Source organism: Macaca fascicularis, chromosome 9 (assembly GCF_037993035.2).
Source record: "Macaca fascicularis isolate 582-1 chromosome 9, T2T-MFA8v1.1".
NCBI lineage: Eukaryota > Metazoa > Chordata > Mammalia > Primates > Cercopithecidae > Macaca > Macaca fascicularis.
This window is the reverse complement of record NC_088383.1, coordinates 58,917,450-58,943,247: the sequence shown is the minus strand read 5'-3', so window position 1 is coordinate 58,943,247 and position 25,798 is coordinate 58,917,450. Positions and strand designations below refer to the sequence as shown.

General features: G+C 52.2%; 1 protein-coding gene across 29 annotated transcripts in view; it reads left to right on the top strand.

The window, feature by feature from the left end:
- The first annotated feature begins 4,969 nt into the window (after positions 1-4,969).
- The window catches only part of OGDHL (oxoglutarate dehydrogenase L), a 28,441-nt gene continuing 7,612 nt past the window's right edge, over positions 4,970-25,798 (top strand). For 7 of the 29 annotated variants that reach the window (XR_012417259.1, XR_012417258.1, XR_012417257.1 and 4 more), the window contains exons 1-15: positions 5,002-5,111; positions 8,831-9,035; positions 10,799-10,969; positions 14,972-15,074; positions 15,475-15,590; positions 15,742-15,896; positions 16,735-16,881; positions 17,910-18,000; positions 20,472-20,651; positions 20,784-20,912; positions 21,674-21,853; positions 22,155-22,307; positions 22,899-23,001; positions 23,535-23,663; positions 24,637-24,787. Coding sequence is in view for 17 of the 29 variants with exons in the window: in XM_005565132.4 (XP_005565189.1) it covers positions 8,832-9,035; positions 10,799-10,969; positions 14,972-15,074; positions 15,475-15,590; positions 15,742-15,896; positions 16,735-16,881; positions 17,910-18,000; positions 20,472-20,651; positions 20,784-20,912; positions 21,674-21,853; positions 22,155-22,307; positions 22,899-23,001; positions 23,535-23,663; positions 24,637-24,787 (2,012 nt within the window). In the remaining 12 variants the exon portion in view is untranslated. Of the gene's footprint in view, positions 5,382-8,825; positions 9,036-10,798; positions 10,970-14,971; positions 15,075-15,474; positions 15,591-15,741; positions 15,897-16,734; positions 16,882-17,909; positions 18,001-20,471; positions 20,652-20,783; positions 20,913-21,673; positions 21,854-22,095; positions 22,308-22,898; positions 23,002-23,534; positions 23,664-24,636; positions 24,788-25,798 lie in introns of those variants that run through there. The other 22 variants (XR_012417263.1, XR_012417262.1, XR_012417261.1 and 19 more) reach the window with 17 other exon arrangements.

Below are 25,798 nucleotides of genomic sequence, written 5' to 3'. Positions count from 1 at the left end.
AAAGAGCTCTCAGACTCAACAGTAAGAAAAGAAAAACAGCGATCCAATTAGAAAAGGGCTAAAAGACATAAAGAGACATTTTTCCAAAGAGGATATACAGATTACAAACACACACGTGAGAAGATGTTCATTAGCCATCAGGGAAATGCAAATTAAAACCACAATGCGATATCATGACATACCTGTCAGGATGGGTAACACACAACACCAAATGCTGGTGAGGATGCAGAGAAACTGTATCACCTACACTTTGTTGATGGGACTGTGAAATGGCACACCTACTCTGGAAAAGAGCAGAAGATTTTTTAAAAAATGAAACATGCAACTACCATATGACCCAGCAATTGCACTCCAAGGCATTTACCCCAGAGAAATGAAGACTTACATTCACACAAAAAATCTGAACGTAACATAGCAGGTTTATTTGTAATAGCCAAAATCTGAACACAATCCAGATGCCCTTTATGAGTGAATGGTTAAACAAACTGTGGTACCTCCATACCATGGAATACTACTCAGCAATAAAAAGAGACAAATGACTGATTCACACAACAACCTGCATGAATCTCCAAAGAAGTATAGTGAGTGAAAAAAAGCTAATCCAAAAAGGCTACCTACTCTATAATGCCACTTACATATAACATTACTGAATCCAAAATTATAGAGATGGAGAACTGATTAATGGTTTGGAGGGGTTAAAGAGGAGGTGAGGTGGGAGGGAAATAGGTGTGGCTATAGAAGGGCATTTGGAGGGATCCTTGTGGTGATAGAAATGTTTCATACAGTAGTTTGTCCTTATCCTGAGGGGATACGTTCCAAGGCCCCCATGGATGCCCAAATCCTCATATAGTATCAAACCCTATATATACCCTATTTTTTCCTATACATACCTATGATAATTTTTTTTTTTTTTTTTAGCTGGAGTCTCACGCTGTTGCCCAGGCTGAAGTGCAGTGGCACTGCTCACTGCAACCTCCACCTCCCAGGTTAAAGTGATTCTCTTGCCTCAGCCTCCCAAGTAACTGGGATTACAGGCACCTGCCACCACGCCCAGCTAATTTTTTGTATATTTAGTAGAGATGGGATTTCACTGTGTTGGCCAGGCTGGTCTCAAACTCCTGACCTCAGGTGATCCACTTGCTTTGGCCTCCCAAAGTGCTGGGATTACAGGTGTGAGCCACCGTGCCCAGCCCATACCAATGATAAAGTTTAATTTATAAATTAGGCACAGTAAGAGATTAACAACAATAAGTAAGAATATAAAAGAACAATTATAATAATATACTATAATCAAAGCTATGAGAATGTGGCCAAAGCATTTATAAACAAAGTTAAGACAAGTGACAGACTGGGAGAAATGTTTGCAACATTTACAACCTACAAAATATTCTTTTTTGTTGTTGTTGTTGAGACAGAGTCTCGCTTTGTCGCCCAGACTGGAGTGCAGTGGCCGGATCTCAGCTCACTGCAAGCTCCGCCTCCCGGGTTCACGCCATTCTCCTGCCTCAGCCTCCCGAGTAGCTGGGACTACAGACGCCCGCCACCTCGCCCGGCTAGGTTTTTGTATTTTTTAGTAGAGACGGGGTTTCACCATGTTAGCCAGGATGGTCTCGATCTCCTGACCTTGTGATCCGCCCGTCTCGGCCTCCCAAAGTGCTGGGATTACAGGCTTGAGCCACCGCGCCCGGCCCAAAATATTCTTATTCAGAATAGGTACAGAGTTTATGTGAATTCAAGCAAAATATAAACAACCTGATAGAAAAATGGGCGAAGTCTATCAATAGGCATTTATAGAAAAAGAATACACAATAAGAAACATATAAACAGATTTTCAGTTCATGCGTGTAATCCCAGCACTTTGAGAGGCCAAGGCGGGCAGATCACTTGAGGTCAGGAGTTCAAGACCAGCCTAGCCAACATGGTGAAACCCCGTCTTTACTAAAAATACAAAAAGTAGCCAGGTGTGGTGGTGTGTGCCTGTAATCCCAGCTACTCAGGAAGCTGAGGCAGGGGAATCGCTTGAATCCAGGAGGCAGAGTTTGCAGTGAGCCAAGATCACACCATTGCATTCCAGCCTGGGTGACAGAGCGAGACTCCATCTCAAAAAAAAAAAGAGATTTTAAAATTCACTTATCAGTTTTATGCAAACTAAAACAAAATGTGATTTTTCACCTATCAGATTGGCATAAATTAAAGAAAACTGATAATAAATCTCGGCAAGAATGTAAGGGAGTAGGAACTCAAAAACACTAATGAGGAAGTATTCAGTGGAATGGTCTTAGTAGATATTTATTATACATATTACATTCTAAAGCATATATATCTTTTGACTCATTGTTAAACTTAATTTAGAAATCAGGCTGGGTGTGGTGGCTCACGCCTATAGTCCCAGCACTTTGGGAGGCCAAGGCGGGGAGATCACGAGGTCAGGAGTTCGAGACCAGCCTGGGAACATGGTGAAACTCCATCTCCACTAAAAGTATAAAAATTAGCCAGGCATGGTGGTGGGAGCCTGTAATCCCAGCTACTCAGGAGGCTGAGGCAGAGGAATTGCTTGAACCTGGGAGCTGGAGGTTGCAGTGAGCCGAGATCCAGCCACTGCACTCTAGCCTTGGTGACAGAGCAAGACTCCGTCTTGGAAAAAAAAAAAAAAAAAGAAATCAATGTTACCATAGTAGTTTTGCATGTACTAAAGGGAATATAGAGGAGGACTATTTTCTCCTTTTTTTTTCTGTAAATGTCAAAAGAAGTGGAAATGTTCATTCAGTGGGAGAGAAGTGACATACAGTCACCATACATCCCTACAATGAATACAACATACCCATGAAAAAGAATGAGGTGGTCCTACACATACTGAGTTTAAAATAAAAATCTTCAAGACAAGGGAAAAAAAGAAACAAGTTGTGGAACTGTATTCTAGTGTGATCTATTTCATGTTGTTATGTGTATGTTTGTGCAAGCAATATGGATATAAATACATATACAGTTTTGTAAACATGTTTGCCAAACTGGCCAGTAGTTATCTCTGGAGGGAAAAAAAGAGGTGAGGTTGGGGCAGGTGGAAGGGGGCTTTTCACATTTTGTTCTGTATCCTTCTGTATCATTTAAGTTATGTACAGCTAGAATAAATAGAAACTTGCATGTTCATACACACACACAAATACACACACACGCCACAGGCATAGGAAAAAAAGGAAGGTGTCTGTTTCTGAAGATCTCTGCAAAGCCTATAACCACTGCCGCTAATCCTCTCAGGCTTCTGAGAATGACAGCCACCCTCATGGGAGCGTTGATTGCCCCAAATGTTTGCTTTAATCAATGCAATTAGCAGAACATCAATTAGGCTGGAAGGCTGAAAGGCTCTGAAGCCTTTTGATTTGCAAGAGCCTTGTTCCTGCCTGCTGCTCTGTGTCAGGCTTTCCATCTTTCTTAATTGGTGACTCTGACTTGTAAACTTTTCCACTATTCCCCCAAACTGCATCATCTCCTTTTCCCTAGCTCTCTGAAAAGTTTCACTGAAAAGTTTCACTGTGTCACTAAAGCCAGACCACCTGTGAGTTATCCATGTCTCCACCCTCATATCTGGTCAACCACTAAACCCTCTGGAACTGATCCCCAGAAGTCTCTCAAATCTGGCTACCTTACTCCATCTCTACTGTAAGCACATTACTGCCTCTTACCTGGAATTTGAATTTTGAACATCAGAGCCTTGAAGAGACAGTTCCTCTATGGCTCAGCACTGCTTCCTGAAGTAAATTTTTCAGCTTTCCTCTGATTCTGTGAGTTGCCTTGTATACCCCCAGCCCATCGCGCGCGTACTTCATATCAACTCGTTTTTGACTGAAGCTAGCCAAGTCATTTTTGGTGCTTGTGTCCAAAGAATTCCCAATGAACCCTGCCCTTCTGCACCAGATAAAATTTTACTCATCCTTCAGGATCCAAGTCAAGTGTCCGTTTACTCACTCATTCATTCACTCAACAAATATTTACTGAAAAATACCATGAGCTAGTGCTGTGCTAAGTGCTGAAGATTCTTGACCACATGAATCCCTAACTATCTCCAAATGAAGAACTTCTGGGAGATTTCAGGTGCCGAAGTTAGTTGTATTCCTTTCTTCGTGCCAGCGTTGATCTGGGTAATTGATTAATTACCTCATATCCACATTCCCCATCCTCCTCCCCCGACAAGCAACCATATTAATTGGTTTGATATGTATTTGAATGTATTATTGTGAAATGCATACTGTAATTTTGAGATTAAAATTCAGGAGTGCAATAATCCAGGAGAGAGTTGATGGCAACTTGAACCACAGGTGTGTTAGCTTCCTATACAAGAAATCCCTGCATTTAAATGAGAACAAAACCCAACAGAAAGCTGAAAAAAATACAACAGAAAACCCCAAACTAACAAACAACGTAAGATGCAAATCGCTAATAACGAGAGAAATGCAGATTAAAACAATAATAGCACATTGCATCTGCTATTTTGATGATAATTAGAAAGTTGATCTCTATCCCAGAGAAAGTTCCACGCAGGATCCTAAGGGAATGTGTATGAGGAAGTTCATTGCAGCCTTGTTTGTGGCCACGGGGTGGTCAGGACAGCCTGGGTCACCATCACTGGGAGGATGAATGAGTAAAATGTGTATCAGATTTGGGTTAAGCACTTTTCACGCATTATCTCATCTTTCTTTCAAAACATCCCTAAGATAGTGGAACTTTTCACAGCATTCCCATTTTACAGACGACAAAACAAAACCTATCCTCTCCTACACACAAAGGCTGCTTGTCCTCTGGTACATTCGTCCTAGTTTTAGAACGAACACACGGGGTTCAGGGCCTCAGCCCCATCCTGCGGTCTCAGAAAGGCGTCCCCCTTTCGGCCGTGGGCGACCTCGGGCCTGGGCCGCCAGCACCGCGGACAGCGCCAGGCGCGGGGCGGGGCGACCATGGAGACGTCACGACGCGCGGAGTCTGAGGGGCGCGCGCCCGTGGGCGGCTGCGTCACGTGATCCAGGTAATTGGCACGGTGCGCGCGCACCCCTTCCGCGCAGCCCCCTGACCTGCAGTCTCCGGACCTTGCTGCAGCGTGGACCCCGCCCGCCCGCCCGGTGAGCGCGGCGGCCCGCCCCTTCCCGATCCCAGCGCCGCTTCTTCTCCTGCCGTTCTGGGGACCGGCGCCGCAGCTCCCCTCTCCCGGGTCCTGGGGCGCCGCTGCCCGCAGTCCTGAGCCTGGCCCGGCCGGGGGGAGGGGGAGGAGGAACAGACCGTGACCTTGGCTTCGCCCTTGACTGGCCGCGGCCTCCCCCGGGACCCCCAGCCCATCGCGCGCGTACCACCCGGCTAGTCCAGGGTCCTGCGCAGAGGAGCGGGCACTCGCGGTGGGTTTCTTCAGCCCAAGGACTGCCGACTGCCCCGCGCCTTCCGTGGCCAGGGGAGGGCCCAGGGCTGCGGGAGCTGTGCCGGGGATGGGGAGGGTCAGCGCTGTGCGCCTGGCGGGACCCGTAGGCAGCTTCGGACGTCCAAGGACCCTAATAGACTATTTAAACCGCGGTCTCCAATCACAGATGAGAAAACTGAGTCCCGAGAGAGGGCGGCGTGGCCTGAGGTCGCTGCTAGCATGGAAAGTGCTTCTTCCGCCCCTAGGGAGATGTGGAAGGGTGACCGGGTAATCCCGAGGCCACAGCAGGCTGCCGTACGCATTCGCCGAACCGGCGAGACCCCTTTGACGCCCCTGGGCCGCCTGGCTCAAGCAGGCGCTAGCATCCCCTCCCCAGTGTCTTGGAACAGGCCCCATCTAATTAGAGTTGCGGTTTGTTGCTGAGCAAAGCTCATCCGCTTCTCAGAAAGTAGGGTCAGAGTAGACCTGCTGCTGAGAGAATCCAGGCTCTGCTGCTGCCCAGCTTGGAGGGCCCTCTGGGGAGAACCCTTCCCGGCCTGTTTACTGATCTCTGCAATGGGTGCATTAGGGAGCAGTCCTCACTAGGGCACCCCAGACAGGGTCATGTGTAGGGGAGTCTTAGTGGGCATGGTGTCGGCAGTTTTCTGGGGTTGGGTTGAGGTTCTGAGATTGGGTTGGGGATGCTGTGTGACCGTGTCTTCAGGAGAAGAGACCCCCAAGAGATACCCAGGGCGACTCTGCTGGAGTCTGGACTCGGCAGGGGGTTGCACAGGGTACCTGACTCTCCTTGCTGCTGTCTTTGACTGTATGGGCAGGAACTAGCAGGGCTGGCTTGGGCTCTGGCTCTAGATACTGAGCCCTCGTGCCCTGCTGGGATGCAGGTGGGGGTGAGTGGCAGTCTGCCCTCCTGCCAGGCTGGGTCAAGGCCACAGCAGTGTCCAGTGGCCAACCCAGACTGCTTAGTGTTTATAAAACACAGTGTTCCTGCACCGGGCCATTCTGGACACAGCCAGACTTTGTCCCTATCTGGCCCAAACTGCCCCATTCCCCTGTGGGGGTGGGAGTGGGGCCGGCAGAGGGAGCAGCTCTGACTCAGCTGATGGAAATTGCATCGCTAAGAGAAATCTGGCTTACATCTTGACTGCAGTGATCAGGGCACAGTCCCTGGAACCACAAACAACCCTGTCACTCTCCAGCTTAGCCTCTTGCACCTCAGTTTCTCTGTTTATAAAGTGAAACTGATGTGAGTGCTCACCCCATAGGATGTTGAGAAGAATTAAATGAGCACAGTATCTGTCCCAGAATCAGTGCTCCTGATGGTGCCTATTATGTTTATTCCCATGACGATGGTCTTAATATCTAGTTTCCTTGCCATAGACTGGGGATGATAGAGCGTCCTGGGTTGTTGGATTCTTTTTGATGCTCCAGAAGACTCTCCCTGATGCTTCAGGAGCTCCTGGGCCCAGTGGCCGGCTGGGCCTGGCACAGACTTCTGTTTGCCCAGTCCTCTGGGATGGTCAGAGGCGGAACAGGAGTTGGGACCCTGGCTGCCTGACCCCAGAGCTCATGCCTGGCGCTTGGAGAGGTCCTGCTTCCAGAGGAGCCGGCCCTGAGTGCCCTGCACTCTAGGGCTTGGCATCACTGGCTGGTGGGCTGGGCCACATGGCCTGAAGCCTGAGGGGCTGAGCATGTGGGAGGGAAACTTAGGGCACTCAGAGGCTCCCAAGCTCACCTCCCTCCTCCCTGCAGTGGAATCTTTTTTGTTTTGAAATTTTTCTCTGTTCAGGCTTGCTGCTGGTTGCCCCAGGAGCCTGTCCTCCCTCCATCAAGGTGACATTACCCCTTTCCTCTGGCTTACGTGAGTTAGAGGGAGGGCTGTGCCCAGCCCTCTGATGAGGCCTGACCTTTTGTGCAAAGTCCAGCCAGTGAGTTCCTGGTGACGTGGTTGAGCTGATGGCAGGGGTGAGGCAGAAGGGTGCAACAGGTGGCCTGTTGGCTGAGCACACCTGACCAGGAGCATTGGCTCAGGGCCCGGCCTGGGCAGTACTTGGGAGCTAGTTATACCCCAGAATGCACATTTTCTGGGGCCTGAGCTGTCCAGGGGTAGGGGACTCCTCCTGTGTGGGCGACCCCTGGTGGGGTGGTTCTTGCACCCAGCTTACAAGCTGGGCAGTCTGGGCAGGAGGGCATTAGCTGGTGTTGACGGGGAGCTGCTCTGTCCAGGCAGTGGCTGTGCTGGAGCAGAGGAGGGGGTTCTGCTTACAGTTGTAGGGTGGGGAACAGAGATCCCACTTTACGCATCATGTGTAGGATGAAGTGGCAGGGGTATGGGGTGATCTGGGACCTCAGCGGGCCCTATCAACCCCTAACCTGCTTGGATAGGGAGAGTTGGGGGTTCTTCAGGATTGGCAGAGGCTCTTAGAACTCTTACCCTCTGAGGAATGGAGGAAGCCCCCATCACTGAAAGCCCATCACTGAAAATACCAAGATTAGGTATTTTCCCTGGGAAGGCACAGGTAACAGAGTGAGGTGAGATGAGCTGCAGGGCCTGGTTCCCCCGGCCTGGGTGGGTTTCCAGTCTGTAGCTGCCTGGGCTGTTAGCTGTCTTGAGTGGCACTGGTCCTGGGTGTAAGCTCTCAGGGTGTCCAGAGTATGGGAGCCAGGGAGGGCAGTTCCAGTCCAAGGGCTGTGCTGGGCCTGGGGCTGCCTTCCATTCTGCTCTTCATGCCCCTCCAGACCTTAGCCCTTCCTGCAGTGAAGTGGGGTCATTGTTGGGCCTAGTGTCACCATCCTTCTGGCTGGGCCTGGGAGAGAGGGCACTCTGGGCCAGGATCGCAGTCACAGGTAGTCACTGGTCACTTTTGGTTGCAATGACTAGAGCCACAGACCTCCTGAGATGCTGTGTCTCTATCATCCCCTGACACCTGTGCTCACTGGATGTTTTTGTCCCTGCTTTTCCCTGACCATGCACGACACACCTGGCCCCTGGAGGACTCCCTGTCCTGGTTCTAGGGTGGTGGGCCTGTGACCCACTCCTTCTTGGTGGTACTCCCTGCACCTGCCCTGTGGCTCTCTGAGTGGGCTCCAGGACCTAGGTTGAGTGCTCCCTGAGGCAGGGCCTGGGTTCATGTCTCTGCCCAGGCTTTGGGGGCAATCAGGGAAGGAGTGTGGTCTGGGATGTGTGGGGCACAGCAGTGCTGGGGCTCAGGGCTGTTCGATGTCTATTGGAGTTTACTGAGCTGGGAGCTCCCACCAGACAGTAAGCCCAGGGAGCTGGGAGAGTGTCACATTCCCAGTCTCATCACTGCCTAGCCTGGCACCATCTGCCCAGTGGGATTGACAAGTGCTGATGAGCGGACAGTGGCTTGGTAGAGCCTCTTCCTGTCTTAGTCCTGTCGTTTATGCCTCTCCTTCATTGCCTGTGTCCAGAATGAATCAGCTGAGGCTGTTGCCATCCCGTCTTGGGGCACAGGCTGTGAGGCTTCTGGCCGCACATGAAGTCCCAGTGTTTGGCTGGCGCAGCAGGTCCTCCGGGCCACCGGCCACCCTCCCAAGCAGCAAAGATGGAGGCAGCTCCAGTTACATGGAGGAGATGTACTTCGCCTGGTTGGAAAACCCCCGGAGTGTCCACAAGGTCAGCACCCCCACCCTGCCCTGGGCCACTGCAAGGGAGGGAAGCCCCCAGGGGCCAGGCTGTGGCAGGGCAGTGGGGAGAAGCAGCTTGCTTGCTGTGTGATCCTGGGCAGGTTTCTTTGCCTCTTAGGTCCTCAGTCATCAAAGCCTGTTGCTTTCCAGTTGCTGGATCAGGCAGTGGGCGGTGGTTTTGATGGAGAGGCCCTGGCCATGCCCTGCTCTGCCACACCTGAGCCCTGCCGTGCCCCTTTGTCATGCTCTGCTGTCTCCATATGCCCCCTTGTATGTAATTAGGGACATACATGTTTGTGTATGTATTGATCTGATAGAATAAACGCTTGCTGATGGTAAAGAAAAAAATTAAATCAGATGGGAGGATGAAAAGTGAAGTTGCTCTCTGACACCTTCACCTGTAGTGGAAAGCAGTGCAGTCATATGATCCAAAGCCAGAAGGTATAAGAAGTTACACAGTCAGAAAGCTCCCTCCTAATCTAGCCTCGTCTGCTCAGTTCCTGCTGTCCTCTAACTTAGTGTCCTCTATATCCTTTCAAAGACTTGCATTAGGTAAACTTACTGCAAATGTTAACTCTGGATTTGTTTCCCTTTATGCAAAAGTAACCTGTAACACATACTATTTTGCTCCCTGCTGTTTCACTTGGTGATGTATCTCCAAGATCTTTCCACATCAGTACATAAAGAGCCTCATTGTTCACTCTGTTCAGCTGTGTAATATTCCATTGCATGTATGTTCCACCCCTATTCCTGCTGACAGACATCTGGTTCATTTCTAGTCTCTGGCTGTGGCAAACAGTGCTGCAGCGCGTCATCTTACACCTTCATCATCTTGCACCTGCACAGCCATCTGTAGGATAAATTCCCCAAAGTGGAATAGTTAGGTCCAGGAGTGGCTGTGTGTGTAATTTTTTGTTTTTCTTTTTTTTTTTTTTTGAGACGGAATCTCGCTCTGTCGCCCAGGCTGGAGTGCAGTGGCCGGATCTCAGCTCACTGCAAGCTCCGCCTCCCGGGTTCACGCCATTCTCCTGCCTCAGCCTCCCGAGTAGCTGGGACTATAGGCACCCGCCACCGTGCCTGGCTAATTTTTTGTATTTTTAGTAGAGATAGGATTTCACTGTGTTAACCAGGATGGTCTCGATCTCCTGACCTCGTGATCCGCCCGTCTCGGCCTCCCAGAGTGCTGAGATTATAGGCGTGAGCCACCGCGTCCGGCCTGTGTGTGTAATTTTAATGGGTATTGCCAAATTGCTTTCCATGGGGATTGTACCAACTGAGCCTCCCACCAGTGCCGTATGGGAGTGCATGGAAGACAGCGCTTTTATATTGTTCTTCTGGAAAACACATGCAAATGCCTGTATGTGTTCACATCTGCTTTTTGCTTCTACACAGAGAGTAGCAGCCATACGTCCTCTTCTGCTTCGTTCACTTTAAAACATATCTTGGCAATGTTCCATATCCACAATACCGAATGTACCTTTTTAAAAAGACTATGTAGTCTTCCACATTCTAAATGTAAAATCATTGTTTAGCCAGTTTTCTATGGATAGCCATGTAGGTTGTTTTCCCATTGTCATTTTTATAAACAGTTCTGCAGGGAGCATCCTTGTATGTACATGTAGGCACCCTGGGAAGACCCTGAGAGCCGTGGTCCTCAAGGAAGACCTGACACTCCCTGGGGCCCCAGCCTGGTCCACCCCTGGCTCTTCCCAGGCCCTGACCTGGCTGCGTTCTTGCTTCTGCCCTGCCTAGTCCTGGGACAACTTCTTCCGGAAAGCCAGTGAGGAAGCCTCTTCTGGCTCTGCTCAGCCACGGCCCCCTTCTGTTGTCCGTGACAGCAGGTCTGCAGTCTCAAGCCGGACCAAGACCAGCAAGTTAGTGGAGGACCACCTGGCTGTGCAGTCCCTGATCCGGGCCTACCAGGTGAGGGGCAACTGAGGCACAGCCTGGGAGGCTGCACTGGCTCCTGGGGTGTGGCCAGGCACTGAGGGGAAGGGATCTCAGCTCCAACATCGTCTCCCCAGAGAGCCCTTCTCCTTGTCCTCTACTGAGCAGCACCCACTTCTCTAGCCAGTCTTTGCCACATCACCATTCAGAGCACTTACCACCTGCTTGAATTTTTTTTGTGCATACTGATGTGTGCTTGTGGTCTGTCCCTTGCACACACCATGCCCCAAGTACGTGGAGGAGCACTTAGTAAGGGATCAGTTCCTGTTGAATGAGGGGTGAGTAGATTAACCCTTGTTAATTCTGTTTTCTCCTCTAGAATGGGCATCCCAAGAGCACAGGGACTGATAGAGCAGGTGCCTAATTCATGTTTATGGAATGAATGGTTCAGTAAACAATTCTCCCCCACCAGTTGCTCCTCCTGGAGGCTTAGGCTCTCTCAGGCTGGGCCTCTGCTCTGTCAGAGTCCCAGTGATGGACTGTGTTTTTGGTCTTCATCGGACAGGACTAATTGGAGGACTGCTATGGTGTTCAGGCCATAACAAGCATAATCATTTGGAATATCTCTGGGAACTGCTGGCAGGAGGTATTCCGTCAGGGAAATGTGAGGCAGAAGCAAGCCACTGCAAGGCTAGGGTACAGGGGGGCATTAGCAAATGGAAATGATGCTTTGCTTCTGAATGAGGTGCCCAGTGTGTGGGATGGAATGGAGTTCCCCGTACACCACCCACCTGGGGATGGAAGAGGGAAGGTGTGCAGGGTTGGGCTCCCTTGCTGGCCTGAGGACCCATCAACTGTGGGCCACCTGGGAGCAAACCGCAGCTAGTTGTATTGTGTCTTTCCTGGCTGGCTGAAAGAAGCAGTGATCTAACCCTTGACTTCAAACATGAAGAGCAAGGACGTAAAACTGTATATTAAATACAGGGAAATGTTCAGGGTGCTGCCCGAGAGCCTTATCTTCTAAGCACAGGTCTCAGCCCTTCAGTAGCTCTTTGTTCTTTGATTAACCAAGACGAGGCATTAGTTTTCCTGGCAGGGTGGCCTCTGGATTCAGGTGTGTTACTCTCTTGTGCCTGGTGTGGATGAGCTCCCACCAGAAGGGCTGCAGCCCCTTACAGGCCAGTAGCAGGCACAGCTCTGGTTAGAATCACCTGCACACTGTACTGAAAAAACCACTGTATTGTTACAGGCATTTTTAAACATATAAAAGGCAGAAGGATAGTGTGGTGAACTCACCACCCATCAATCATGATCAGCCTCGTTTCATCCGTTTCTCCCTTAGCCCCTGCTCACTGCTGGATTATTTTGAGGCAGATCCCAGATACAGCATTTCATTCATTGAACATTTCAGTATGTATGTCTAGAGAAAAGGACTCCTTAAAAAATGTGCCGTAATACCATTATCACATCTAAACATAATAATGCTTAATATGAAATATGCATTTGATATTTGTGTTTGCTTTTTGTCCTGTGCTTTCTTTTTTTCTTTCTTTTTTTTTTTTTAGACGGAGTTTTACTCTGTCACCCAGGCTGGGGTGCAGTGGTGCTATCCTGACTCACTGCAACCTCTGCCCCATGCATTCAAGTGATTCTCCTGCCTCAGCCTCCTGAGTAGCTAGGGTTACAGGTGCTTGCCACCACGCCTGGCTAAATTTTGTGTTTTTAGTGGAGATGGGGTTTCACTATGTTGGCCAGGCTAGTCTTGAATTCAAGAACTCAAGTGATCTGCCCGCCTCGGCCTCCCAAAGTGCTGAAATTATAGGCGTGAGCCATTGCGCCCAGCCTGTGCTTTCTTTTTACTGCTTGTTTGAAGCAGGATCCAGCTAAATCCACAGGTTGCAGTAGGCTGATGTGGCTCGTACGTCTCTTGTACTTTGCAGGTTCCTCTCTTTTTATGATGTGGAAAAACCAGGTGGTTTGTCCTGTAGGGTTTTCCCGAGTCTGGATTTTGCTGATGGCTTCCTCATGATGTCATTTCATCCATCCCATTGTCCCGTGTAATTTCTGTACTTTGACAATTAGATCTAGAGACTCGATCCCATAGACATTTGATTTTTTTTTTTTTTTGAAAATCAACTTCCTAGTGGTGATGGTGATGGCAGTTAGCAGCGGTGGATAGTGATTTCCTAGAACCATTAACTCACTAGGGGTTGCAAAAATGGTGATATGCCAATTCTGTTTTCCCTTCTTTATAAACTGAAGTCCTGCTATCAGGAGAAACTTCCCTTTGTTAACTCTGTTTATCCTGAGGTGCAGATTGTGTAGGAAAGACGGATCACTGCTTGATTTTTTCCTTTTATTCACTGATTTTCAAAATTATGAGGTGATTACCTAGCACACTCCAGAAGTGACTAATGGAAGTTTATCTTCCTTTTTTGGATTCATGTGAATACATGAGTGTAAGCATATTTGTTGAATTTCAATCTGCTGTAGATGTACTGTCCTTACAGTTGCTCAAAACCTCTTCATATTCCCAGCACTCATGGTGTTTGAACACTGCTTTGATGTCAGTGTAACAAGATGCTCCAAGCTGAGCTTGTACATTTCTGCCTATTCCAGAACTGTCCAGGTCTCTGGCTGTTTCCTGCTATTGGTTTGATCATTACTTCTGGGCCATTTCAGGAATCAGAGCCAGGAAAGGGTTTATACTGTTGCTTCTAGCGTGCTGTACATGTGGGATTTGGGGTTTGTCCTTGACCCTGTCAATCTTACAGCACCATTGCCTTTTAGAGATGACAAAAAGATGCCAGTACAATGGCTTGTTTGATTTCCCACAGCCCACATGCAACAATCTTAGAATTTCTAACAATTCTTTTATTATTTTTTTTGAGATGGAGTTTCCGCCTTGTAGCCCAGGATAGAGTGCAATGGCACGACCTCAGCTCACTGCAGCCTCCACCTACCAGGTTCAAGCGATTCTCCTGCCTCATCCTCCCAAGTAGCTGGGATTACAGGCATGCGCCGCCACACCCACCTAACTTTGTATTTTTAGTAGAGATGGAGTTTCACCATGTTGGCCAGGCTGGTCTCGAGCTCCTGACCTCAGGTGATCCACCCACCTCAGCCTCCCAAAGTGCTAGGATTGCAGGCGTGAGCTACTGCGCCTGGCCAGCATAACAATTCTAACACTATTACGACTGACTGGTAATAAAAAAGACTTTATGAATTTTTTTGTTTGTCTTTAGGGAATATTCCATTAGTCAGTTGGGATAGTTTCTCTCTGTATATTTATGCCACTAAGTGGACATATTTATTCACTTGATTCGTTTCACTTTCAATTTTTAAGACTTAATTTTGTTGTATAATAATTAAAATATTTACAAGGTTTGAAAGTCAAATCTTCAAAGCAAGATAAGTTCTTGCTTAAAACTCTGGCTTCTAGCCCTGCCTCTCTATCCTATTTTGTCACCTCCCCTAGATGATAATTTGTTTTATGTTATGTTTTTTTTATGATTTGCCCTTCTAATGCATATATTTATTTGTGTCTTCTCTTTCTTAGATAATGGGTAGTTCACCATACACACTTTTCTAGAATTTGCTTTTTTGCTTAACAATATTTTTTGGAGACTACCTTGTAGTATCAGATGGGGATTTTCCTTCTTCCTTTTAATGGAAAATCATGGAGTGCTCCACTGTGTGGATCGCTCATATCCATGTGCCAGTCTCCTGCTGATGGGCAGTGGGGAAGTTTCTAGAATTTCACTATTACTAATAGCACTGCAGTGAACACCTTCATGCATAGGTCTTTTTCCTGTTTTTGCCAGGTGCATGTTGTACTTCTAAACCGGGTTGAGCTCCTGCCAGCTTACTGGCTGTGGCTGGGTCTTCTAGGCAGCAGTGAAGTGGCTGTGGGGCAGAGACATGGGGAAGCTTAACATTTGGAAATGGGAAGAGCAGGGCTGGGGCCCAGAGCCTCACCCTGGAGGAGGTCTGTCCAGCTGGGTCCCAGCCCCACCCTGCTCTTTTCCCTCCTCCCAGATCCGTGGTCACCATGTGGCCCAGCTGGACCCCCTGGGCATTCTAGATGCAGACCTGGACTCCTTTGTGCCCTCAGACTTGATCACAACCATTGATAAACTGGGTAAGACTGGGGACACTTCCTCAGGACAGCTATGGCAGTGCCGTGTGGGTGGCCCAGTAAGGGGCCCACGGGCCCAGGGGACATCCTGATCCTTGGGAATTCATGGGGCCCAGGGAGCAGCCCACAGGGCCTCCTTTCCACCTTGCCTGCGTACTGCCTGTTTTTCCTGAGAAGGACGCCTGCCTGTCACCTTCCTTAGCTTGTGCCCCATATGTTCAAGCCCGAGAGGCTTGTCCTCCCTGCCACCCTGGGCTCACTCTCACTTCTGCTCCCCAGGCTGGACCCAGAGGGAGGGCACTGGGGAGACTGGGAGGTCTGGTGAGACTGCAGGACTCCACCTGGGCCTGACCTCCCTCCCTCCACTCTGCTGCCTGGGGCTCGGCCACGCCTCCTTCTCCAGCCTTCTATGACCTGCAGGAGGCTGACCTTGATAAGGAGTTCCAGCTGCCAACGACCACCTTCATCGGGGGCTCTGAAAACACCCTCTCTCTGCGGGAGATCATTCGACGCCTGGAGGTGAGCACAGGCGGGTGTGTGGGGCGCGGCCGAAGCAGCTCTTCGGAGCTCGCCAGAGGACGGGAAGGCACTGCCTTTTTTGTTCCAGACAGCAGGGATGTTAGCCATCCCTCCTCCCCGCTCCTCATGGCGTCCCAATGTGTCTCCCCAGAACACTTACTGCCAGCACATTGGCCTGGAGTTCATGTTCATCAACGATGTGGAGCAGTGCCAGTGGATCCGGCAGAAGTTTGAGACCCCTGGTGTGATGCAGTTCTCCAGCGAGGAGAAGCGGACACTACTGGCCCGGCTGGTGCGCTCCATGAGGTTGGCACCACCCGGAGGGCCAAGTGGCTGGAGGTCCTGCTCCAGGGCTTTATGAGACGTCGCACGGCCTGCCTAAGAGAGCAGGAGGGTACCACAGGAAGGCAGGACTGGATCCGCCTCACCGCTGGCTGCAGGGAGGAGAGTTGGGACCAGGTGTTTAGGCAGTTTGGCCAAGAGCTGGCCCAAGGCAGAGCAGGTCAGGTGGGCAGGGATGAGGCTCTGGGAGAACAAGACAGCAGGATACTGAGCAAGGCCAGAAGTGGCGGGAAGTGGCTGTGGGAACGTTTGGGCAGAAAGTTATCCCTGGTGTGGAGTGAGTGTGGCCGCATCACCTGTCTGCCCACTGGACTTTTCTGAAGCTGGGTCCCGCAGGGCTGCAGGGCTAGGGGAACACCTGACTCTGCGGCTGGATGCAAAGTGGATTCCTGAGCAGCGAGGTGTGGCCTGGAGTTTGGATTCAGCTGGGTGGAGATCTTTGGGACTTGGCGAAGAGAGCCCTTGGAGTGTGGCAGGAGGGTAGTGGGCTAGGAGTGGGTGGGTGGTGGCCTGTGGGAGAAGCTTGGCTATGAGGAAGAGAGAGGGTGGCAGCTGGGAAAGGGTGTAGGCAGAGGCCTTCAGCTGGGAAGATTGCCAGCCTCCCCTAACCCTGTGTTCCTTGCTGGGTGGGACAGGTGTATCCATGGTGTGCCCTGGACCATTTGACAGAAGGAGGCTTTGTGACTTCCTCTGTCCTGGGCATTCAGCTCTGAGCACTCGTGAACAGTCCCTGTGAGCCTCAGTCCCATCCCTCTCCATCCCTTTCCCTCTCCTCTCCTCTCCCCATCCTCTCCCCAAGCAGGTTTGAAGACTTCCTGGCCCGGAAGTGGTCCTCAGAGAAGCGGTTTGGCCTGGAGGGCTGCGAAGTGATGATTCCTGCCCTCAAGACCATCATCGACAAATCCAGCGAGATGGGGATCGAGAATGTCATCTTGGGGATGCCACACAGGTGGGTGCCCCTCCCCGCTGGCATCTTGCCCATTCTCTTCCAGCCCAGGGGACAGAGGTGGGAGGGATGAGATGGAAATAAGAGCAGAGGTGTTGGTGGGACCTGGGGGTAGAGGTGGGTTTTTGGACAGTTCTAAGTCCCTGGGCCTGGCCTTCTCATCACAGAAATTGCCAGGCACTCGGCCAGAGTCACCTGGGGCCGGGTACTAACCAGGTTATCAGGCACCCTCTCTCCCTGGCCATGTTGCTGCTGTCCCTAGCAAGGGTGAGATTTCAGAAAGGGGTGCAAAGTGCTTCTTGAGGTTCCTGTGAATAAGGAGAGGTGGAGGGGTTTCTTCCAGGGAAGGGAGGGCAGGGCCTGGGCAGTTGTTCCCAGGTTGTGTCTCCCACAGGCAGGTCTGTGGAGATGAGCCGAGGGTCTCTGACCTGGCTGCAAGCTGACTGCATGTTTCCCTTGACCTTGGTGAAGATCTGGGAGGCTTGCTCAGCAGTGGGGCGTTACCTCTGAGCTGGAGCCTGTGAGGAAGCAGGAGGGGGAGTGCAGCCTGGGGGACGGAGACCTCTGTGGCTGGGGTCCTGCTGAGTGGGCGTGTGCACATGTGCAGAGTGGCCTGTGGGAAGGGCCCTGGGCCTTTCCTGTGACCAGGGAGCTGCTTGTGCTTAAGCTAGCCCAGGGCTGCATCAGCATGAGGGCATCCAAATGTGTGGTGCAGGGGTCCCCATCTGTGGCTGGCCTGCCAGGAACTTGGGGTTTGTCTGTCATGGGGGGCCTGGGAATGCCCAGTGTCTGGTCAGAGGGTTAGGCAGAGCTGGCCTAGTGACCTGAGGCAGCAAGGAAACACAGGACTTCAGGCCTCGGGCCATTACAGCAGCAGGAGAGGTTGGTGCCTGGTGATCGGGTGGCCTGAGGAGGGCTCTGGGCATGAAGGGGCTGTATTAGGCCAGGCCAGGCCAGGCCTCCACAGTGGGGGAGGGAACCCTGAGGCCTACGGGCTTTGCCAGGTGAGAGCCCGGCCCCTCTGGCTCCAGGGGCAGGCTGAACGTGCTGGCCAACGTGATCCGCAAGGACCTGGAGCAGATCTTCTGCCAGTTTGACCCCAAGCTGGAGGCGGCAGACGAGGTGGGTGCCACGCTCAGGTCCCGGCACCCTTGGAGAGCTGGGTATTTGGGAGGTGAACTGGGGAGGGGCTGGACTTGGGGCTTCTGGGCTGAGATAAACCTTGAGATAGATGCATGTGGAGAAGCCAGCAAGAGGCTGGGTGTTTGCCTGAGGCCCCTAAGGCTTTTGGGAGCAAGGGCTGCAGTCTGTGGTAGCTGGGAGGGCCCTTGGATGATCTGGGTCAACCTCCCTGTTTTGAGCTAGGGAATCTGAAGCCCAGAGATGCAAAGTCTTGCTGGAAGTTGGCTCAGCTCTGCTCATGTGGCTGTGCCTCCATGTCCAAAGTCCTGTCCATCAGCCAGGAATGACTCCCTTGCTCGTTTGTTTGCCCAACAGACCCTTGAGGATGGTTTTCTTTACCCATCAACCTGCTGAGGAAATGTTGTTCCTGTGCCCACCCCCTCCCTGGGAGGCCTTGGCCAGGCCTTCAGCCCAGACTGCCTAGCCTCTTTCTTTCCTTTTCTTTGTGAGACAGAATTTTGCTCTTGTTGCCCAGACTGGAGTGCAATGGTGCGATCTCAGCTCAATGCAACCTCTGCCTCCCGGGTTCAAGCGATTCTCCTGCCTCAGCTTTCCAAGTAGCTGGGATTATAGGCATGCGCCAGCACACCTGGCTAATTTTTGTATTTTTAGTAGAGATGGGGTTTCGTCATGTTGGTCAGGCTGGTCTTGAACTCCTGACCTCAGCCTCGGCCTCCCAAAGTGCTGGGATTACAGGCATGGAGCCACCACTCCCGGCCAAGTGCCTAGCCTCTTTCAAAGTCCTGCCCATCTTCCCTTTCAGTAGCTCTGTGGGTCCTCTGGACAGTGAGCCTGGCACTCCCTCCTCTGTATCCCTTTGCTGTCAGGACTGTCTTTCCTGCTGTCTCCAACCTGCTGCCGTGTGTGTGTGTGTGTGTGTGTGTGTGTGTGTGTGTGTGTGTGTGTGCGCGCGCGCATGTGTGGACCCATACCTACTGGCTCCTAGCCTAGGTCTTTCTGACATCCTGTTCCTTTTGTTCTAGCACTTTCAGCCTTCTAAGCCTCAGTTTGCTCTTCTGTAAAACGGATAAAAGCGATGAGTCAAAGATGTGTGTATACTGGAAAACTTGGCCAAAGGATGTTTAAATGAAATTACTATTTTTTTTCAACTGAAAAAGAAATTTGATTATTGTAAAAACAACAAAACAGAAAGGTTATACAATGAGAAGATGTTCCTTAGTGAGACTCCATTCTTGTGGCCAATTTTGTTTGTGTGCTTCTGTTGTGTTTAGGTGTGTACTTCTAGAAACATTTCATGCTGATATTCACAAACCTCTTTGTCCAGCACAGCTTTATTTGTAAGAGGCCATGGGCATAGCCATGACGCCAGGTGGCACCTTGCTGTTTTCACTTAACAAGTTGTCATTGTTTCCTGCCTGCACACAGGCTTCTTACAGCTAGAGCATCCCTTGTGCTGGACCTTGGGCTGTTCTAATGAGGGTCCTTGCACATGTGTGAGCGAGTTTATCTGTTAGATGGTGTCGGAGCAGTGCAGTGACTGGAGCTAAGGGGGTGGGACTAAATGACCCTCCCAGGAGCTGGCAGATGTCAGCAAGCCCATCCACAGTGTGTGACGGTGCCAGAGCCCCCACCTCACTTCCTCCCACATGCTCTCGAATCCTTTCATCTTTGCCAATATGATAGGTGCAAAAGAGGATTTTGTTGTAATGCATTTCTTTGTTATGAATTCAGTTGCTTATCTTTTCACATGCTTTTGAGCCATTTGTATTTTTCTGTAAATTCCTACTTGTGGCTTTTGCTCATTTTCCTGTGGAGTTTTTGGGCTTTATCTTCCTGATTTGTAAAAGCATTTTGTACATTGAGGGAATTTGCCCTTTTTCTGCATTTGTTTATGAATATTTTTCTCAGCTTGATATGTTTCCCCTATCGCTGGGCGGGGGTTTGCTCCCCCATGACAAAGTTGTTAGAATTTATGTGTCTTGTGTGTTTTCGGTCTTAGGATATTGTATAGAATGCTATAAATATTCCTTGCTTCAGGATCGTAAAATGTTGTGTGTCCCTCATTGCTGCCCTTGGTGTGAGGAGTCAGGGGATTCAGCTTCAGTGTTTGCTGGCGGCCTGGCCGAGGGTCTCCGCACTGATGCCTAGGCCCTGCCCTTCTCTCCCTGTCTTCCCTGCCGCTGGATGGCCTTCCCCACTCCCATGCTCTCCTGCTTCGTGGTCAGTGTGCAGAGAGGCTCTGAGCCAAGGCCCAGGGTCCCTGTCTTCCTCCCTCAGGCCAGTGAGGAGGGGCAGTGTGATGAGGAGAGCCGGGTCAGGGACAGCTTGGCCCTCCGAGGCAGTGGGATCCAGGATGTGCCAGCCTGACTATGGGCTGCAGTGCTTGCCTGTGTGTCTGCCTGTCTGGTGTGGGAGGGGAGGATCCATCATGTTCCCACTTCCACCTTCAGGGCTCCGGGGACGTCAAGTACCACCTGGGCATGTACCACGAGAGGATCAACCGTGTCACCAACCGGAACATCACTCTGTCGCTGGTCGCCAACCCCTCCCACCTGGAGGCAGTGGACCCTGTGGTGCAGGGGAAGACAAAGGCAGAGCAGTTCTACCGTGGAGACGCCCAGGGCAAGAAGGCAAGCTCACCTGGGAGAGCCCCGAGGACCTGCGCCCTGTGGGGTGGGCCCAGAGGGCTAGGCCCTGGGTCTCCACAGTACAGGTGCGGGGCTGGGCTACGCAGCCCCTCCTGGCTCACACCTGCCCTGCAGGTCATGTCCATCCTGGTTCATGGGGACGCCGCCTTTGCTGGCCAGGGCGTGGTATATGAGACCTTCCACCTGAGCGACCTGCCCTCCTACACAACCAACGGTACCGTGCACGTCGTCGTCAACAACCAGGTGAGCATGTACGCTCCACGCTGGGTCTCACAGCGTCAGCATTCCTGGAAATCCAGGAAGTAGCTTGGGGGGAAAGTGAGATGCTTCTGGCTCTGAGCCCACTGCTGTGCTGCTTACTAGGCAGGACCCTGATCTGCCCAGGCTTGGCATCCTGGTCTGTGAAATTGGGGGACACAATAGGGAGGGATAAGCAGGGCTGGAAAGACCAAAGGAGCACCTGTGTAGCAAGTACCTCATGGAGGCTGGCTGTGTGCAGCCCTGCATTGGTAATCTTAGACACAGGGACCTTGGTGCCCTTTCTCTAAGGCAGCTGAGCTTCTAACAACGAGTTTAGAAAGCCCTGTGTTCATTGCCTTATTTGCATTAAGTCACGTCATCTTCTGTGAACATCCTATGAGGTAGGAATTTAAGTGAGCCCTTTTTATAGATGAGGAAACAGGCTGTGGGAATGTAAGCACCTTGCCCCAGGTTGCAGTTAGCAATTTTTGGGACTGGGATTTTTCAGGCCTGTGTTCCTCACCACCAGTGTGTCAAAGTGACTTGCAAAAAAGAGCGGGCTCCACTCGGCTGGTGTTGCTGCCGTCCCCGTGGGAGCTGTTGCCGTGTCCAATTGTGGGGCTGCTCACCATCACCCTGTCGTGTCCCACATCCCCCCGGGCACCTCAGTGGACCTTGAGCTTCCCCCTGCTCAGTTCCCGAGGCTGGCACCTTCTATCTCACTCTAAGTAGAGAGGCGCAGCAGGTTTCTCCTGCCTCTGCAGATTGGATTCACCACAGACCCCCGAATGGCCCGTTCCTCACCATACCCCACCGACGTGGCCCGGGTGGTCAATGCGCCCATCTTCCACGTGAACGCCGATGACCCAGAGGCTGTGATATATGTGTGCAGTGTGGCAGCCGAATGGAGAAACACTTTCAACAAAGATGTTGTCGTGGACCTGGTGGGTCTGGGGACTGAGGCCAGGGCATGGGTGGGTGACACATCCCTGCTGTGCTGAGCCAGCCTGGTCTTCAGCATCTTCAGCACTCAGGGCTGGGAGTGCTTCTTGGATGAGAGATTTGTGCCACCAAGAGCAATCTCTGCAAAGGCCTGAGATGGGACACTCATTCGGTGATAGGGGATAGTGGAGCTCAGAGGGCTCCCAGTGGGTGTGCCCTACCTGGATATTCCCCAATTTTGCAGCAGCTACATTGAGCACACAGCGTAGGGGAGGGCATGAGCCCCTCTGGCTGCTCCTGCAGGTCTGTTACCGCCGGCGCGGCCACAATGAAATGGACGAGCCCATGTTCACCCAGCCGCTCATGTACAAGCAGATCCACAGACAGGTGCCTGTGCTGAAGAAGTACGCAGACAAGCTGATTGCCGAGGGCACGGTCACCCTGCAGGAGTTTGAGGTGGGCAGGCAGGCTGCATGGGCACCTAGGACAAACTTTGGGTGGGGACCTGGGGAGGGGTTGTAGATGTTACTAGCCCAGTGCTGAGCCCTAAGGATTTAAAGAAGTAGCCACCGTGGTCCTTGTGCCCAAGAGGCCCCAGTTACCAAAGGGGACCAAGAACTAAGGATGCAGTTACAGGCAGGTGGGACACAGTGGGTACTGCAATGTGGGGGAAGCCCAGCCTTGAGCAGGCGTGCAGGAAGGCTTCCTGTAGGAGGCGGCCCTGAGCTGGGGTTGTCCCCATAATTATCTATGGAGTGTTGGTCCTTCCACCTTCATGGAGCTCTGAGAGCAAGGACTACAAGTTTCCGGAGTCTTCTCCGATCCCCTTGCTGAGCACACTGCAGGCCTGCCCAGCCTCGGGGTACCCGTGCAGGATCCCCTGAACTCTTGAGACTTTGGCTTCTAGCCATGAGGTCCCTACTGACCAGAGACAGAGAGTTCTAGAAGAACTTGGTAACGGGGACCAGGACTTATGAGTCCAAGTGGACTGGGCCTCTGGCTGCCCAGGGCTTTGCTGCTCTGTCCACACCTTCCCCCTGATTCCAGGAAGAAATTGCGAAATACGACCGGATCTGTGAGGAGGCTTATGGCAGGTCCAAGGATAAAAAGATCCTGCATATAAAGCACTGGTTGGACTCCCCCTGGCCCGGTGAGCGAGCAGTGTGTGGCTCAGACAGACTGCCTTGGGCCTTGAGGTCTTGCACTGGGATCAGGACTGGAATGGCCCTAGGTGACAGCTGTCATTGCCTAGTCTAGAGGCTGCAGGCTCTATCCCTGAGGTCCTAAAGCTGTGTGGGGCCGATTCCTGCAAGTCAAGTTTAACATTGCTCTCTGAGCATGGATGGCCAGGTGCTCACTGAAAAGGGAGGGCACAGCCAGGTGGGAGGAGGGAGAGGAAGCCCTGGGCGCTGGATACATGGGTCCGGGGTGCTCAGAGGGCCTCCCTGGGGGCAGGGTTAGAACAGCTGTGACCCTGGGGCCCAGAGGTGGGTGTTGGGCCTGTGGGGGAGTTGCAGCTGTGGCTGTCCAGCTGTCGCAGGTCCCAAGGGTGGGCTCAGGGTGAGTCCGAGTGACAGTGGAGTTTAGGAAGCTATGGGCCCCTCAGTCCTGGGGAGGCAGGCTGGCCAGGGGGATCAGAGGCCACCACTGACCCAGTGTGGACGGAGCCTCTCTCCCTGTCAGGCTTCTTCAACGTAGATGGGGAGCCCAAGAGCATGACATGCCCAGCCACGGGGATCCCTGAGGACGTGCTCACCCACATCGGCAGCGTGGCCAGCTCTGTGCCCCTGGAGGACTTTAAGATCCACACCGGTGAGGTTGCTGGGCCGGATGCAGCCCAGGCTGCTGTCCCCACCCCAACATTGTGCCTCGAAGGGAGGTTGGTTGGGATGCAAGAGAGATGGTGTGTCGCATTCCTGCTCAGTCTGCAGTGGGTCCACGTAGCTCTCGGCACCTCCTCTGTGCCTGTGACAGTAGCTCTTCTCAGGGTGAGCATGGTGAGCTGGGCAGCTCCAGATGCCACACTCCCAGCTGGGTACCAGTGACTAGTCTTAGGTTGGGTTTTCAAACTGACTTTGCTGGGGCGTCCCTGGGTCGGACAGGAGAGCAGGAAAGAAAGGGCTGCCGTGCAGGGGCTGGAACGCAGCCTGGAACTTGGGCAGGATTCTGCAGCTGAAAGGACGGCGGCTTGCCGGGGCCTGGACCAACGACCGAGGGCAGCCTCCCACTCCGGGGGCCCGTTGGCTGGGGCCACTGTGACCTTTGCCTGGGAAGTCCGGAGGGTCCCCTGTGGCTGTATTGAGGTGCTACACACCCTCTGACCCACCTGGAGGAGTTTTGAGGGGGTTCCCTTACATTTTGCACCGAGACCAAGTGCCCTGGGGCAGCTGCTGACAGCGTCTGGGGCATGTGCCCGCTCTGTTTGTGTGTTAGCCTCTGTGTGTGGGGCCAACACGAGCACAGCATAGGCCTGGGGACTTGGGGTCAGATCCGAGTACCTTGACAGCTGTGTGATTTGAGTAAATGACTCCGTGCCTGATGGTGTCTGGAATGAGGCCAATGCTCGCCAAGTGGTACCTGCTCCACCTCCCCATGGGCTCACGGTGGCCCCTTGTCTCAGCTGGAGGAGGGATGCCTGGCCCTGGGCCCTCCTGCAGCATCCCTGCCCTCCAGCCACATCAACAGACAGCTGCCCTGCTTTGTGCGGGGTGTGTGCTGAGCACCTACGTACCCCCGCCAGGGCTGGCTGTCCCGTGGCCCTCAGGCCAGCACTCTCCTCCCACAGGCCTCTCTCGCATTCTGCGGGGCCGGGCGGACATGACCAAGAACCGGACGGTGGACTGGGCGTTGGCAGAGTACATGGCCTTTGGCTCCCTGCTGAAGGAGGGCATCCACGTGCGGCTCAGCGGGCAGGATGTGGAGAGGGGCACGTTCAGGTGAGTGTGGTGGGGCTCGGCATCCGCACAGGAGACCTGGAGCGGAAGCTGGGCCTGGCTTGGGGATCCCAAGGGGGGCCTTTGTTGGGGTGGGATCTTCACAGCATCCCTAGCCCCTGTCCTCTGGCGGCATTATCAGAGGGCCACCTCGCTGACCCCCAGGGTGAGTGTGCAGAGCTCACTGCTGGGCCCAGGCTGTCCACTGAGGTCAAGCTTGTGGCCCTCTGTGGTGCTCAGGATCGTGTGTGTGTTGGGGGGTTGTGTGGTGAGTGTGGGGGAGTTGTGTGTGGTACGTGTGTGTGGTGTGTTTGGTGTGTGTGTGTGGTATGTGGTGAGTTGGGGGAGTGTATGTGGGGTTTGTATGGTGCGTGTGTGTGGTGTGTTTGGTGTGTGTGTATGGTGTGGGGTATGTGTGTGGTGTGTTTGATGTGTGTGTGGTGTGGGTGTGTGATGTGTGTGGAGTTTGGAGTGTGTATGTGGAGTGTGCGTGGGTGTGTGGTGGATGTGGGTGTGTGGTGTGTGTGGATGGGGTGTGTATGTGTGTGGTGTGTATGTGGGGATGTGTGTGGTTTGTGGTGTGTGGTGTGTAGTGTGTGTGTGGAGGGTATGTGGTGTGAATGGTGTGTAGTATGTGGTGAGTGGGGGGTGGGTGTATGTGGTGTGTGTGTGTTATTTGTGTAGCGTATTTGATGTGTATGTGGTGTGTGTGTGTGGTTGTGTGGTGTGTCGTGTGTGTGTTGTATGTGTGGGGTGTGTATGTGTGTGGTGTGTGTGGGTGTGTATGGCATGTGTTTGTGGCATGTGTGTGTAGGGGGGTATATGTGGTGTGTAGTGTGTGGTGTGTGTGTGGTGTATGATGTGTGTATGATGTGTGTGATGTATGTGTGGTGTGTGTGGAGTGTGTGTGTGGTGTGTGTGGGAGTATGTGGTGTGTATGATGTGTGGTGTGTGTGTGGTGTGTGGTGTTTGTGGTGTGTGTGGTGTGTGTTGCGTGTTGAGTGTGGTATATGT